Raw genomic sequence first — 17,482 nt, 5'->3', positions numbered from 1 at the left:
CAGAGTCCTCATGGACACTGGATCCCATGGGAGGGTGGGGTGAGGGCCTGCTCTGCACATGAAGAGGGAAAGGAGGGTCTGGCACACAGGGCCTCCCAGGAGGACCAGGGCGACTCTGTCTTTAGGGTCACTTGGCGGAAATGCACCCCACACTGCCTTCTGCTCTGCCTGCCATCACCCCATGACTTCGCTTCACCTGAAAGAACGGGCAGCTTCCCTGCCTGCACTTCACTATGCACTAGGCACTTGATAGGCATCTCATTTACTCTGCACACACACTATCAGGCAGGTACAGTTATCATCCCCATTTCACAGGTGAGGAAACTGAGATTCAGCAGGTTCAGCAATTGCCTAAGGTCACACAGTAAGTGGCTGAGCTGGCACCTGGGTCACCTCCATTACAGACACCCCAGGGGTCTATGCCTTTCACCTGGGCCAGGCTTCAAACATGCCGCTTGGGCCCCTCCCCACACCAACTAAATCAGAATTAAACCGATGGTTTTATGGACCAGGAACCCAGAGCCCAGAGGTCAGAAATGGCCCGTCCCCAGCAGCACAGTGAGTTTGGGCTGAGCTGGACTAGAATCCTGGGTCCTCCTCCTCGGTGCCATTCCCCTCACTGCCTAATCCCACCGCTGAGTCCCCACAGGTGCAGGGACTGGCGCCCGCGACGTGCTCCTCCCGCCCACAGCACTCGCCTCATCACGTGGATGCATTCCGGCTCCTTGGTGAAGCTGTAGGCGTAGCCACTGGACGTGGTCCCAAAGTCGATGGCCACCACTACGAGAAATGACTGCTGTTCTGAGACGTCGGGGTCCGCGTCGTTCTGCAGGTACACAGAGAAGCGCTGGGGCTGGGGACTGGGCCTGGCTCTCAGGAAGACACCCCGGGTGGCCCCCCCCGCCCCGCTGTGTACCCACTGCAGGCAGAGGGACATTGCACGTCCCAGCTCCAGTCTGCCATCTGGAGAGCCCTGGGAGAGGGCAGGCCAGCCTCGGCCCCCACCCGAGAGGCCGAGGGAGAAATGGAGGCGCCCGAGAGGAGGGCGAGGGCACCTGCCTGCAGCGAGCGTGCCCACCTCCTCTGTCAGCCTGTACGCGCACCCAACTGCAGAGACTCCGCCCTCGGGGCTGGCGCCCCCCAGTACTTCCCTGAGTAGACACACCGCCCCCCAGCGCCCACCCTCCCCGAGTCCCTCTGCAGACCTCCCATCACCGCCTAAGCACTTTGCCAGCTGTGTCCCTTGTACCTCCCAGGTGACCACTCCACCCATGCCAGCATTTCCTGCCCATGAGCAGGGCTGGGCATCCCAGGACCCTGCCCGATCCCACCGCACCATTTGCAGACCCCCTGAGTCCTTCCCCTCGGGGCCCAGGGCCTTTCCTCGTCTGTCAAGTCACTTGGTCAGGCCATGCCACGTTTCCAAACCCTTTTTTTAAGCAGTGTAAGTTTTTTTCTTTTTAATTCCCAGAACTCTGAATTATAGAACCAACAAATTTTGGAGTTGTCCTGTCTTGGTTAAAGTCGGGGGAAGACCGCCACCTGCCTGGCCTCTCCTCCCACTGCCCTCCTCCCCACACACCCTGAGGCTCTCACACGGTGCCCTCAGGGCGCAGAGTTTGAAAACCATGGACCTGGCCCAAGGGGACAAACACTCCCAGTGTGTCCAGGACTGCGGTGTCCCCAGGATGCAGGACTCTCGGTGTAAAGCAGGAAAGTTCCAAGAAGCCAGGACGAGTTGGCACCCCCACCCAGTGGTGGCTCCCAAGTTCTCAGCAGGGTCTTTGTGAATCTGAGCAGCTCATGCAAAGCTGCTCTCTCCTCCAGGTACCAGCTCGGCTGGGCCACACGTGCACCCCTTTGGACAGCTCCCACGACCCCATCTCCCCTCACAGCACAGGGAGTGGTGGGAGCAACGGCCCCCTCCCCAGCCCCCTCGCTGCAGGCAAAGCACTGCTCAGGCCTTCTCTGCCTGGACACACTGTCGCAGAGGCAAGTGCACGGCCACAGGCTTCTGGACAGGGCAGTTAAGTACAGCTTAACGGTGGCTTCCTTTCAAGAGGATGCAGTGCAGGCTCTGAGCCCTGAGCCTTTAAGGGCGGCTCGGCCTCCACCACCGCCTGTCCCCACAACCCACCCACGGCTCCAGAAGCAGAAGCCACACCACGGAAGCCTTTCCAGGCCCAGAGTCGGGAAGGGGCTTGGGAGGGCTCAGGTGGCTCATCCCAGGTCAATTTAATCTCCACCCAGCAAAGGGGAGGGGCTGCCCAGCAGCCTGAACCGTGAGATCAGACCCAGAATGTACAGTTAGTCAGTGCGCGTGCGCACACACACACACACACACACACACACACACACACACACACACACACACACACATCTTACCACGATATGGGAAGGGGACAGAGGCGTTATTCCCGTGTCCCCAAGACTCCTCGCTGGAGATGAATATGCAGATGTGGGAGCCGTTTCTGAAAAGAAAGACAAAGTCCACACCTTAGAAGTGGCAAAGGCTGAGCTCGGGAGCAGAAATGAGGGCTGTGTGGCCTTGCCCCTCCTGGCACTGTGGCCTCTGACGAGCCACCTCACTGATGGGCCCAGGACGGCAGGGGCATCCGTTCCAGCAGCCCCTTGTATTTGATATTTAGAATTTGACCAATGAGATATTCCTTTTCTCCCAGCGACCACCAGGCCTCTCTGTGCCACCTGCCCCTGCTAAGCAGGAGATGCTGCTCAGTCCCCAGGCCCCTAGCTCCTGGCTGTGTCCTCTGTGGAGCCAGCTCTTCACCTGGGCTCCACGATGGACTAGCAGAACCTGTGGCCACCTGAGATTATGTGCAATTTTGTGTGCATTTTCTTAGAAGAGTATCCACAGCCCTCAGATTCCCTAAGGGGCATAGGACACTCTCCCCAAAGATTAACAATCCCTATCCTAGGAATATAGGGCAGGAGCACAACTTCTGGAAAGAGTGTCCTTGCCTAGTGGATGCCAGAGCATGGTGAACTCATCTCTCTACAGTGATACTGAAGGTTTTGGACATTCAATAAGAAAAACCACAGCAAAAAGGCAGACGGATTAGCATTCCTGGCCCCTGCAGACGGGGCCCCACAACAGGCACGAGGTCAAATGGGAGAAGGGCCAACAGCTCAGCAGCAGAACACCATTCTGTCCACTGCCCTGCTGCTCTCACCATTATTCAGGCATAGCATTTGTTCTGAAGCCTTCCCAGTGCCCAGGGGTCTTCCTCCTCCTGGGAATGGGACCCCAAGGAAGTCACACTCTCCCTGGGCAGTGCTGGAATGCTCCTCAGTGCTCTCCCTGCCCGCTGCCCAGCAAGGACTGCATGCCCCCACCGTGGAGACGATGGCCGGCCCCTGGGCACCTGGGAACACCAGGCACCACCCAGGTGCTCTGCACATGCTGCCCTGTTGAGTGCACAGTCTAGCACCTGCTCTAGGTAAAAGTGGGTAATCTTCTGAAACAATACTGTGGTCAAGGAAACACGGAGGGTTTGAGGTGTCTGAGAAAGGCCTGTCTGCTCCTAGGCAAGCACGAGCAGTGCCTCCATCTGCCTCTTCTGCTAAATCGCTTTAGGTTAATCCCGAGCTCTTACTGATTTCTTTTTCTACTTGGTGAGAACTCTGGCAGCATCACCACAGTCGGTACCAAACAGGCTGAGGGAATGAAATGAGTCACGCAAGAGAGAATGTGAAGCCTCGCATCCGCACAGCCGCTTCCCTCTCTGCAGGCTCGCGGCCTCGCTCCTCCTGGGGAGGCTCAGTTCCAGCCTCGGGGACAGAGATGCGCAGCCCAGTAATGACAGGCACAAAATCAGCTCACTGGGCAAAGGACTCAAATAGACATTTCCCCAAAGAAGACACACAAATGGTCAGTAAGCACATGAAAAGATGCTCCACATCATTGGTCTTTAGAGAAATGCAAATCAAAACCACAAGGAGATACCACTTCACACCCACTGAGATGGCTGTAATTTTTTAAAAAGGAAAATAACAAGTGTTGGCAAGGATTTGAAGAAATTGGAACCCTTGTGCATTGCTAGTGGGAATGTAAAATGGGGCAGCTGCTGTGGAGAACAGTTTGGCTGTTCCTCAAAAAGTCAAGTATAGAATTGCCATACGACCCGGCAATTCCACTCCTAGGTATCCATCCAAAAGAACTGAAAACAGGAAATCAAAGAGATACTTGTTGCCACGGCACTCACTCTAGCCCGGGCAACAAAGTGAGACTCTGTCTCAAAAAAAAAAAAAAATTATAAAAACAACTAAAGAGATACTTGTATGTGAATGTTCGTTGCAGCATTATTCACAATAACCAGAAGGTAGAAACTATCCAAGTGTCTATCAACAAATGAATGGGGCCGGGCGCGGTGGCTCACGCCTGTAATCCTAGCTCTGGGAGGCCGAGGCGGGTGGATCGCTCGAGGTCAGGAGTTCGAGACCAGCCTGAGCAAGAGTGAGACCCCGTCTCTACCAAAAATAGAAAGAAATTATCTGGCCAACTAAAAATATATATACAAAAAAATTAGCCGGGCATGGTGGCTCATGCCTGTAGTCCCAGCTACTCGGGAGGCTGAGGCAGTAGGATCGCTTAAGCCCAGGAGTCTGAGGTTGCTGTGAGCTAGGCTGATGCCACGGCACTCACTCTAGCCCGGGCAACAAAGTGAGACTCTGTCTCAAAAAAAAAAAAAAAAACAAATGAATGGATAAACAAAATGTGGCATAACCATACCATGGAATAGTATTCAGTCATAAAAAGGAATTGCATTCTTATACACACTACAGCCAGGGTGAACCTAGTAACCATTACGCTAAGTGAAATAGCTGAACACAAAAGGACAAATGTTGTATGTGAAGTATCCAGAACAGGCAAATTCATAGAGACAGAAAGTAGATTAGAGGTTACCAGGGGCTGGAGGGAGGGAGGAATGGAGAGTTCTTGCTTAATGGGTGCACAGTTTCTGTTAGGGGTAATAAAAAGTTTCAGAAATAGATAGTGGTGTTGGTTGCACAACATTGGGAATATAATTCCTGCCACTGAATTGTACACTTAATAATGGTTAAAATGGCAAATTTTATGTTATACATACATACCATGATAAAAAAATTTTATTTAAAAAGTCAACTTGCTCATCTGGGAGGGGAAGCTATTTCTGATTCCTATTAGCACCCAAGGCCCGGTGCTCTTGAAAAGAGAATGGAGAAGTAGCTCAGTCCTTGACCAATGTGCTAAACGCCACCATCTTTGCTAACCTCCCAGCACAAAGCCACCCCCTTCCACGAAGGCAGGGGGGACTCTGTCTCTCCACTAGGGGGTCCAGCAAGATGGTCCTTCCACCTGTTGACAGAGATCCTCCCTGCCCACGGCTCTCGGGCAGCCTGCAGAGAGATGCACCAGGAGCCACCCTCTCCACCTGCTACCTGGAAGGCCTGAGGCCATGTGTCCACATTCGCACAGACGGTCTTGGAAGAAATCAAGTGTCTAATTGCCCAGAAAATCTGGTGTTGGCAATTAGCAAACAAGCTATTATCTGCAGACAAACTATCCACCCCGCTGCTGCTTGGTTCTAATTATCCTATCACTCAGCCCTTCTCAGAGCATGTCCCGGGCTGTCCCACTGATTTGCAAAATAGCACGGGTCAGGCCACACATTGAACACATGCCTTGGGCCCCCAAGGGACTCCGGGATACTCTGAGGGCAAGAACCAAGGATTTTTTGGTTCTCCCTGAACTTCCCTCCCTCACTGCAACTGGGACAGTTTATACAAATCATTTGACTTGCTGATCACTCAGCCAGGCCTAGAGGCAGCTGAACTCAGTGCACTTTCTCCACCAGAAATTAAAATTTAGCTACATTATGCGATGACTTAAAATTGATCTGCATAGAAGGTATGGAAAAGTAACATTTTCATAGATACTTTCACATCACTCACACCAACATCTATATATCTATATATTCCTATATTCCAAATCAAAGATAATTCACCAGTTAATGTCCATCAGCCCAGTACAGGAAATTACAAAGCCTGTAGAGACACACTAATATTTTTTTACTTCAGTACTTACTTAGGATGTCAAAGTGGTGCTCAAAAATATTCTGGAAAAAGAATATGGAAAAGCCTACCTTACCTATCACCTGCGAGGTGCGAGGAGCTTAATTCTGGTGTGCAAATAGTCCCAACAAGGCTTGAGATCTTTCATTCAGTAGGTAAATGATTGGGAATAAACAAAAAAGGGTCAACGGAATATTGTCTATTAATTTATGGATATTTGACAGATATAAGCTAATAGACAACAGGATAGAGTTGATACAGGGAATGTCTCTATGTACAAGGCATATGCTACGTGTCCTGCTATTACGTATACAGAGGCCCTTATCCACAGTAAGCAATGCCAAATGTCATTTACTGTGGCTCTGCCTGTGCTACCTCTGCAAAGCCCCTGCAACATCTCCCCTGGGGATACTTCCACCCATGGGATATCCCAGTTCAGCACCCACAGGTTGACTGCGGCACACTGGGAACAGAAGAGAAAGGCAAAGCCAACACCTCGATGCAAAGAGAGGCTTGGAAGAAAGGAAGTTGAACAAGAGAAAACTCAGATCCTTCTGTGGAGGCAGGGAAGGGAGAGTGCTGAGAGATTAAAGGAAAATGCTTTATCAGAAAATGTGACCAAGGGCAGAGCTAAGGAGCTGGGAGTTTTAAGAACTATCTACTGCACTGTTCCAACCAGATTAAAGACCACTCAAAGCATCTTCCACTTCAAGACTTAGTGACCCTGCAGTCCTGTAACACAGAGGGATTCAACGATTTCACATCACAGAATCAGGAAAGCACAGACCATTTCACAAATGCAAGCTACCAGCCACAAAACTGTCGTTCCACTGAGGGGGAAGACACGCTGGGGCTTTCTAGTGAATGAACAAAAATTAATCACCAGGTCTTCTTAGTTACGGATAATTTAATGTCACTTAGGTCTTGTATGGTTAGTGTGCAATCTTTTAGTTTAGTGAATATAAAAATAAGTTGACAAGGATGGTTATAGATTCATTCATAAACCTGGAACCCTCCCACCCCAACACATTAAAGCATTTTTGCCCAAAAAGGGGGTATATAAATAAATGAAAATATTTTTGCAGCAATGTAGAGAATAGATAAATAAATTATTTGACCAACAAATCTCCTGCCACAGGATTCAGGATTTTTTTAGAACTCCAAACCAGATAGTTGAGCAGGAGCTAGTTTAAGTTGTTAAGTTAATTCTCACCACTTGCCTTAGTAGTATAAGAATTAAAATACAGGCTTCATCTGGGTTCCTGCTATAAAATGCAACACACATAAAATTCAGACTCATTGTTATTTGCTCCCAGCTCTAATGGCTTTAATCAAAGCAGACATTCTTAAAATAAAAAATAGTCTTGGAAGAGAACCTCAAGGAGACCCATAATTCATGAACTTGCTTGTTACTCTTCTCTGCTGGAGACGTTAGTCAGCAAATGGCCGTGAGCAGAATCGTAGACTTTCTCAGACACATAAAATCAATCCTGCTCCATAAATATAACATTTTTAAAGACAAAGACAGAACCATAGGGCTGACTTTATTCCACAACGTCCCAAGTTCACATAACATGTGACAGGTGGTCTCAACAATAGTGACATGCTAACTTCTCCAAATAGTCCTTGTTGCTAGCTTTTGGATTTAGGTATCTATCAAATAAATGCCCAATTTCAAAAGGATTTTCAAGGTCTGTTCCTTATGATTTAGAAGATGCAATATATATGTATTTTTTTTTAATTTCTTTTTCTCCTACTTGCTGTGAGACGACAGGTCTTTGCTGACAACTGACCTAAAATCAGGCTATTTGATAAAAAGCTTTCTTTGTGTCCTTATACACCCTCCCTGCAGTGTCATCTTTGAAAATTGGTGAGCTCAAGGTCATGTGTAGGTTACTGGCAAATATCTTTTAAGAAGGAAAATAAAAAATCTTTTATTACCCTATAACAGGCTTCATGGCTAGCTGAACTAATGCATTATTACCATAAGCTGAACTTCCATTTCAGTAAATAATTTATGGGCTTTTTTTTTAATCACCGTGGTTGATGTCCAGAGTAAATGGAAATTTTATTGGCATGAACCAGGAGACCCTCTCACTACAAAGAACACTGAGTGTAAAATAACCACTCTCCAAATGCTAAATAATTATGTAAATGAGCATTTACCGTGGCAGAGACCACAGCACCAAGCCCAGGCTGAATAGGGGGGCTGCCCCAGGCCCATCCTGACACTGGACAGCATCTTCCCATGACCTGTCCTGTCTCCCTGGATGGTCCAGGAGATGAGATGTCCCAGTGAGAGAGACTGGGGCAGTTGGGTTTCCCCAGAGACAGAGAAATCCCCAAGTCCCTGCAACCCCAGATGGTCTTTGGGGGTGGTCCACATTCTCTCTAATGGCAGGTTCATGTGCTGGTTTGTGGGGCTCCAACTTGTGTCTGTGTGTGTCCAGGCAACTGCTGAAAGAGGCGAGGAAATACCTTCTAAACCAACAGTTTTCCTAATTTTCATGAATTACACTCAACAACCTTACAGCATATGGAGGGCTCCTTCAGATCACCCCACACACTTTACTGACATGCTTCTGTTCACCTGGGGCAGGACCATGTCTTATATCATCTCTGACTACTCAGCTCCTGATATGTCACAGACACTCAAAAACTGTTGGATGATGGATAGATAGTGGGTGGATGGCTGGGTGGATGTTTTTTATGTGCGCCCAGAAGTGGACTCAGTGACTATCCACAGACTTGGAGAGCCCGTAAGGTAATTCCCAACTGAGGCATCAACTCCCCTGAGCTGGGATATTAGTAACACACATGCTGAGTTACCTTCAACAATGTGGGATTAGCTCTTAAATCACCCAGATCTGCCTCTCTCCTCAGACACTGCTGTCCCCAGTGGCAGCACCACTGGCCCCAGGTGAGAATTTCCTAGACATTCTCCCTTTTCATTCCATCCCCAAGCCCTGTCGCTCCTACTTCCTAGCATCTCTCACACTCATTCTCTCCTCTGCAAAGTCGCCACCATAGCCTTGGTCTCCATCCTTCTGACCTTTTAGTCTCCCTGTCCCAGGCCTGTCCCCTCCAAGCCACACTCACGCTGCAGTCACAGCCATCTGGTCAAAAATGAAGTCTGCATGGATTAATCAACTCAACCTTGTCAGGGTCTGCCCCTGCCCACCCTCCACAGGACAAAGTCCCACACACTGCAGCACCTGGGCCCTTCCAAGTCCACCCGGCCTCCCTCTGCGGCCTTTTTTCTCTCCACTGCCCCCACCCCTGGCCATACCAAGCCTTTCCCTCTGTGGAGCACCTGTGCTTGATCCAGCCTCCAAGCCTTTGCGCATGCTGTTCCCTTGCCTGGAGTGCACCCCGCTTCTACAGCAGGCCGACTCTTCATCATCCCTGGGGACCCACACCACTAAAAGTCAGCCCCCTCTATTGAGAAAGGAGAGCCTTCTCAGCTCCCTCGGTACAGAGGCCAGAGGAGCTTGTTTATGACCACCTGGTGGTCAACTGGCAGGATGGGATGGGGGAGGTGCACTACAAGATAACAGCAGGTCTCCAATAAATAATCACAAGGAAAACAGACAGGAAAGGAGGCCAAACCTATAGACCAGAGGTTCTCAGACTGATGCGCATGGGAATTGCCTGGGGGCTTGTTACAACACGGATTACTGGCCCCACCCCCAGAGCTTCCAATCTAGTAGGTCTGAGGCTGGCGGAGAATTTGCATTTGTAATGAGTTTCCAGACCAATCAACCAGGCTCTGCCCCAGACCAACCGCTGTAGTTTAAGAGACTTAAAACACTATCAACTCCAGTAACTGCAACATGTGGACTTTTATTGGATCCTAATTCAAACAATCAAAAAATGTTACATTTATGAGGCAATTAGCAATGTAAACACTGATCCCGATATTGATAGTGTTAAGGAATTATTATTAATAGTGTAGCTATAAAATTTTAAAAGAGCCCTTGTCTTCTAGGGACACATTCTGACATGTTTACAGATGAAACAATATGATTCCTGGGATTTACATCAAAATAATGAGAGGGGAGGGGCAGAGATTAAATAAGTTTAGCTACAAGGTGATATTGATTGAAACTGGTGACAGATCCATGGGGATTCAATACATTATTTGCTCTGCTTTTCTATGTTTTAAATTTTCCATGATAAAAGAGCCGTGATTTTAATGTGCTGTCGTGGCAGCTGCAGGAGGGCAAGACAGTGTTTTTCTTACACTCTATCAGTCAGAGCACCTGGCCCATAAGTATTTGTCAAATGAATGCACAAACCAGTAAAAATGAGTTCATTTGAACCTACACACGTGGACTTGGAAGGCTTGGGAAGGCTTTGGGTCTCAGGGTGGGTGAGGGGTACACATCAGCTGGCTTCTCTGGGGCTGAGGCTGTTGGGCCAAATAGACCAAGACAGTCCAAAGGAGTTTGAATTTCAGCAGGTACCAACTGGCTCCCCTTGCAGATGACAAAACAGATGTCCAGCCACCAGCTGAGCAGCTTCCACTCTGGGATGGGCTCCAACCAGGCCTCAGATACAGGGGCCTCCTGGTAATCAGCTGACAGCTCCTAGACTTTAGAGCCTCTCTGTAAACCTGGGACCTCAGAAGAGGCAGGGGGATTTCCCTCACCCACTGGTGGGCCCCTGCACATCTGAGAAACAGGGGAGCTACCCCTGCAGAGTGGCAGTGTCACTTAAAGGACCATGACATGCCCATTTTGCTTTGTCCTTCAGGCTTGCTAAGATCTCAGTGTCATACGAGAAGGGCAAGGAGTCTCAGTGAAGGCCTTGGCATCTTCCTGTGGTTCTCACCCCAGAGAGCAATGGTGAGCTGAAATACCGATGTCAGATGTCACCCTGTGACCCTTGGTACTACAAGCACAAGCTCTGAGTCCTCCCGAAAGGTGGGGGGTTGGGGAGGTGTTCCTGTGGGGGCCAAGGGTGCAGGCAGAGCATTCTCCATGCTCAGGCCCCAGGTTGGTCTGGGTTTTGGGGCAAACAGAGGGGTCAGGCCAGGCAGTCAGCTTGGGCTACAGAGCCAAGGGTATGTCTCCTGAGAACCAGGACGGCTTTGGAACAGCAGCAAAGCCAGAGTTGGCTCTTTGGCTGTTGTTCTTAGAGGAGCATGAGGAAAGCAAAATGTCTCCTGAGGAAGAGGAGTACTGGGTTGGCAGGCGGAGAAGGTGGAGGTATGGATGCTCGTGGGCCTGGGGAAGCTGCCTCCCCTCTCTCTGGGCCCACCTTCTCCCGCTGCGAAGTGAGTCGGTGTTCTCAGGGCCCCGTCACCATGTTTCAATGAACAAAGGAGGCAATGCATGAGAACCCTCCGAGATAAACGCCAGCCCCACCATCACTGTCTGAATTCCCTCATGGGGTCAGATATTTGTGTATATTTCTTACTTTAGGCTCTTTTACAAGTTTATTCAGACTCAAATTATCAATTTGAAATTATTAGCAATGTGCAAGCCCAAAAACCTACCAGGAAAGCTACCATGGCACTCGCTGAACGTGCATGCCATGCCGACTCTGAGCTTTGCAGGCACATCTCGTGAAATCCTGCTTGGTGAGTGAGGTTGCTGTGAAGCGCTGTCATTATTCCCATCCTATGGATGGGAAAATGAAGCCTAGAGGTTAAGAAAGAAGCCCACACCGTCAGGCTGCAGCCCCCCAGCTGGAGTCAGAGCTCTGTGCTGAACACCTCCTCAGTACCATTTCTCATGGCAGACGCAACCATGAGGTAGATGTAAATCCCCATTTCACAGAGGAGCAAATACTGTGACGGAAGTCAGGAGGTCACGATTACAGGGCATTCCCAAGTCCCAGCCGGCCGTCTCTGCCTGCAGGCTCATGAGACTCCATGGCTCATTCTTCCCTGGGCTGCACAGCTGAATGACTGCCTCCATTTTGAAAGCCGTAATTCTTCAGATCCAAAGACCAAGGCAGGGGAGGCACATATTGATAGCACAGAGGTGAGAGATACAAGTTCAGAGTCAGGGAAGCCTGATCTCAAATCCCAGCATGGCCACTTCCCAAATGCATCCCATTGGGTGGGCTACTTAACTTCTCAGAGCCTCAGTTTTCTCACCAGGAAAATGGGAGGAGGAGGAGGATGATGATATGCTTTATAGGAGTGCTATGAAGAATAAATGAAATAATACCTATAAAACCTGGTGCATAGCAAACACCCAATAAATCACAGATGTTATTTTGTTATTATTATCATTACCATCATTATAAAATTAGTCCAACTGCTGCTGAGAAAAGAGCAGTGAAAAATTAAAGAGCTTTAGAGGAAGTAGAAATGGAGAGTGATTGCTAATGGGTATGGGATGCTTTTCAGGGTGACAAAAATGTTCTAGAACTTGATAGTGGTGATAGTTGCAAAATCTTGTGAATACTAAAAACCACTGAATTATGTACTGTAACATGGTGGTATGTGAATTATATCTCAATAAAAAAAAAAAATCAAGCCAGGCATGGTGGCTCATGCTTCTATAATCCCAGCTACTGGGGAGGCTGAGGCAGGAGGATTGCTTGAGCCCAGGAGTTCAAAGCAAGTCTGAGCAACATAGCGAGACTCTATCTCTAGAAAAAAAAAGATTAAATAAATAAAATCAAAGACCTGGTAGAATCAGCCTTGTAAGGAAAACTGCCACCATCCCACCCGCCCTCAGGAGCACAGCGCCTCTCTGGGAATGGACATAGCCACCGCGCCCACCCTGGGCACTGCTCCCTCCCCCCCTCCCTCCCTGTCTCCCTGCCTCCAGTGGGGGCCGACCTCCCTGCCTGGCAGAGTTGGCAACAGCTCTCACGGGACTTGTTCAGTGGTGAATCTAGCTGCTGACTTCAGACCGTCTGACCAGGGCTGGGGCAACAGCTGGCACTGCCATCTCCTGGACACCCTGTTCTTTGGCAACGCAGGAACCCAGGCACAGAGCAGGAAGGGCACCCTAGTTACTTTCACTTTTCCCCTAGACACTTTTCCTCTAGACACTCCAAAGCCAGCTGGCCAGAGCGGAAGGGCCTGGCTACTCCCAAGGGCCAGGCGTGGCATCCTGATAGGGCCTTGTGGGCTGAGGACTTGCAGGTGCTCTTCCCACAACAGATAGGCAGGGCAAGGTATTCTGGAAAAACTGCTAGGAGAAGATGCCTAAAACCTGCAGCCACAACTAGCCCTCCGCAGGAGTCCCACCCCTGCCTTTGTCAGGAGGGCAAACTGCACCAGCATTGAAACATTCTGTGGCGTGACTACCTGCATGTGCCAGCTACAGCTAGCCAGGGGCCCGGGGCTAGGAGGTGTTCAGGAACCTGCCTGACAAAATGCTGCTTCCAGAAGACAAAGGAAAAGAGAAGGCCAATGCCAGAAGAGGCCCCGAAGAGCCATTGGGGAGCACACGCCAGGACTGCCCACTGCAGCCTGGAGGGAAGCATCAGAGGAGCTGCCCGGCATGTGGAGATACCCCCAGGGGCCAATGCCCTGCTCAGAACACACAGCCCCGGCACTGCACACAGCACGCTCCCGGAGTGGGGAGCAAAGACGTCCACGTTGGGAGAAAGGAGAACAAGTAAGTCCTTTCAGAGATTTTTTAAGACCTTATAAGTTTAGAATCCCTAATTACTTCTTAGTTTTTTAATACAAAATTTTCAAGGATGGACTTCTATCCTTACAAGAAAGAATTAAACTGGGTTAAGTTATTGATTAACCTTAGACTTTGCTAAGTTAAGTACACATGGCAAAATTGCAAGAGTAACTGCTCTGGAAAGGAGATGAAATAGAACATCTAACTTCCAGAACAGAAAAGAGAGATCAAAACAAAGAACACTGAATGGATAATTCCTACTGAGGACTGAATTTGCTCAGTCATTTCCCAAGGAATCTACAGGCCATGGAAAGTCACTTTCCTGGGGATGGAGTTTACCTCCCCAGGCGCTTCCACGGAGCAGGGGGAGAAACTCCAAGCCAAGGGACCCGGAGGAGCACCCGGAGCATCCCATAGCCCACCCAAGGCCAAGCAGAGCACCCCCCACCCTCACCCTTTTCACACTGTACCAAACCCAGCTCCTGGCCCAGAAACGCAAACACTGACCACCGAATTTTCATGAGCTTTTAAATTTGAACTTAAATCAACCTCACTAAAAACAAAACAAAACAAAAACCCTGGTGTGAATGACTATAGCAGGATAAGAGCAAACAAGCTACAAACTCCTGCTAATGAATAGCCACTCCCTCCTCCCCCACCTCCACATTGAAACGCAAATATGAGTCCCTTCAAATCCTTTCCTGAGCTGAGGTGGGGACAGCAGACCTCAAGCCCATGTGAACTCCAGGAAATAACATACGTATCATGCTTAGGGGACACGGGGAGGCCATACAGATGGCCCCAGCTGCCAAAATATTCAGACTCACCATGGTTGCTCACATACGCTGCTGTGTACGTGTTATGCACACAAGAGGGGCTTGAGGACACGTGGCCTCCCGGGTCCCCTTGTTCCAGCTGACACTCCAGTCCCTGCAATGCTCAGGGCCAGGGAAAGGGACTTTGCACCCTCACCCCGTGCACGGATGGACAACTGCCCAAGCACAGGCCCAGGGAGGAGGTCTCGGCAGGGTGGTCTGTCCCTGGCCTTTCACTGCTGCTGTCCCACAGGCCTGTCCCTCCTGGGGAGCAGCCCTGCCCACTTCGTTGGGCCTGATGGTCGGTATGCAAGGACAGCTTCTCTGACATCAGTGTTATCTTTAACAGCTCTGTCTGGAACTCAATCCGGCAGCGGCCATCTCCTCTGCAGAGAGGAATGCTCCAGACAGTCACAGAGTGACCAGCCTGACCCCTGCAGACACACCCCCATGGATGGAGCGGGGAATGTCTGTGCCCGGGGTGCTGACCGCATGCTGGGAGGTGTCCACAGGAATGCCTCAGACTTGGGAAAGTGGGAGCTGGTCTCCGGGACACCTGTGCAGGCCCACTCCCCCAGCCTGGCGTCCCCGCCTCTCGCTCTCTCCACAGACACAGTCTGGGAGGGTCCTGAAGGGCGTGGACACAACTCTGAGGACATTCAGGGCTAGTGAACAAGAAGCTAAACGTGCAACAGGAAACAGGCAGCACTACCCGGAGAGCTAATCAGCGGGACCAACCAGGGCCGATGGGAAACATCCCTGTCTCCCGCACGCGCTGTGTCACTGTCCCGCGCCCTCCTCTGCCCATCTCCGCTGGGCTGCGGACAGTGCACATGCATCACATGTGTACTTAATTCATGAGAACCTGAATATGAGTTTTCAGGCCAAAACAAGTGATTATTATTTAAAACAATTTAACTATTAAATTGAATATTAACAGCATTGTAATTAAAATCACTGTGAAATTCTATTTTGCGCATGGACTCTTTATCAGACACTGCTATAAGTGCCACAGGGGTGTTAGGACAGACCAATGCCACTGAAGGGCGGGAGGTGGAAGCAGCCCCAGGCAGGTGACGCTTGACTGGCTTCTGGAAGGGCAGGTTTGCTGAGTGAACAAGAAGCGGAGGGGAACACCAGGTCAAGGGAAGAGCCTGAGCACAGGCAGAGTGGTGTGAACAGCTTCCCAGAGGCCTTACACCCTCCCAGCTGGTTTCGCTGCCTTCAGGCTGGCGTCCCCCCCCCACCCCATCACGTCACAATCGCACATTTCATCATGTCACTCCCAGCCTCAAGCACCTACTGTAGCTCTCTATTGCCCTTCACGGCAGATCCAACTCTTTAATCAATCAGACACCTCCACTGGCCCTAACCATTGCCCCCTCATCATTACTGCCCCCATGCAACCCCCGGCACCATCTGGGCTGTCTTCTCTGCCATCTGGGAGGCCATCTGCCACCCGCTGGGCCTGTCCTGTGTACTGTCTACAGGGAGAAAGACCCCGCTGTCCTTCACATGGGAGGAGCTGACCCTCCCGGGTGCCCTCCAAACAGGCACAGCCCCAAAGCTGCTCTTCCAGGGTGGGGGATGGGCTTGAGGACCCAGAGTTAGGGTGCCAGGGTGACACCCAGTTCTGCCCTCACCAGCTTTAACACTGACACAACTCTGCCCTAGGTCTCAGTTCTACAAACCCTCACCAGTGACTGAGTTCGCCAGCACCTTAATCTTAGACTTCTCAGCCTCCAGAACTGTCAGAAATAAATCTCTGTTGTTTACAAACCACCCAGCTTATGGTATTTTCTTACAGCAGCCTGAACAGACTCAGACACTGTCCATGCCTTCGCATGTTCCTTAGGGAACACAGTATGTTCCCTTACACAGCAAACGGGACTTTGCAGGTGTGATTAAGGTAAGGGCCTTGAGATGCGGAGATTATCCTGGATGACCTGGGAGGACCCGATGTAATCCCAGGGGTCCTTACAGGTGAAGGAGAGAGGCAGGAGAGTCAGGGTCAGAGAGACTGACAGATGCACAGCTGCTGGCTTTGCCGAGGGAGGAAGGGGCCACGAGCCAAGGAAGGCAGGGGCCCCCAGCAGCTGGAAACTGCAAGGGAACAGTTTCTTCCCTGGAGACTCCAGAAGGAATGCAGAGTACTGACACTTGATTTTAGCCCAGCGAGACCCATTTCAGACTTCTGACCTCCAGAACTGTACGAGAATAAATCTGTCTGGTTTAAAGTTACTAAACTGGTAATAATTTGTTACAGCGGCAATAAGGGAAACGCCTCCCAGCCCACGGTGCTAGAACTCTGTGAAAGGCCGTCTGCGAGCTTTGTCTCTGTTTGCCTGGCTAGTCTGGAAGGCTCCACGTCGAGAGGTCAACAGGGGCTGTGACTGGGTGTGGGGTCTTGGCTCTTTCCTCTTTTCTTTTTTTTCATTATTTATATTTTCTATAATGAACATGTAACGCCTCTGTCATGAGAACCAAAGTTGTCTTGTCTTGGTTTTTACCCAGTGCCTGCCCAGGACAGCGTGGGGCAGAGGGGACGGCTGGCAGGTGGAGGGAGCAGTGTGACATTGGCTTTCACCTGTCACTTCCCATGCCTCACGGGGTGCCCGGCTGCCCGGAGCCCAGACTCTGCCCAAGGTCCTTGCCTGCTCCTCCGTCTCCCGCACCAGGACCCTCAGCCTCCATCAGCTCCCAGTGACCACCTGGCCCCCAAACCTTGAGGGTCAACTCTGCCCAGCAATCTCCCCAGTGACAACATGGTCTGGGCTCTATTTCTCAGCTCCGTCCTCCAGAGGAGGAAACAGAGGCTCAGAGAGGTCTCCAGGTCTGCCCAAAGCCTCACAGTGAGTAACAGGCAGAGCTGAAATTGGAACCCAGGACCTGAGCTGGTCCCATGATACCAGCTGCCTCCAAGAAACAAATCCTGCCTGGAAGGGAGCTCTCCAACTCACCACTGTCAGCCCCTCCAGGCCGCGGGAGCTACAC

At 50.5% G+C, this 17,482-nt stretch overlaps 1 protein-coding gene across 2 annotated transcripts in view; it reads right to left on the bottom strand.

Annotated features, from left to right (window-relative positions):
• HSPA12A (heat shock protein family A (Hsp70) member 12A) overlaps positions 1-17,482 on the bottom strand; it is a 61,032-nt gene that overhangs the window by 29,948 nt on the left and 13,602 nt on the right. Inside the window, exons 1-3 of one of the 2 annotated variants that reach the window (XM_045569058.1) lie at positions 14,501-14,526; positions 2,386-2,471; positions 699-826 (exon numbers count right to left, since the gene is read on the bottom strand). In XM_045569058.1, coding sequence (XP_045425014.1) covers positions 699-703 — 5 coding nt within the window. In that variant the 5' untranslated portion in view covers positions 704-826; positions 2,386-2,471; positions 14,501-14,526. Of the gene's footprint in view, positions 1-698; positions 827-2,385; positions 2,472-14,500; positions 14,527-17,482 lie in introns of those variants that run through there. The other variant, XM_045569057.1, reaches the window with a different exon arrangement.

Source organism: Lemur catta, chromosome 14, assembly GCF_020740605.2.
Source record: "Lemur catta isolate mLemCat1 chromosome 14, mLemCat1.pri, whole genome shotgun sequence".
Taxonomy (NCBI): domain Eukaryota; kingdom Metazoa; phylum Chordata; class Mammalia; order Primates; family Lemuridae; genus Lemur; species Lemur catta.
This window is presented reverse-complemented; position numbering and strand designations above follow the sequence as displayed.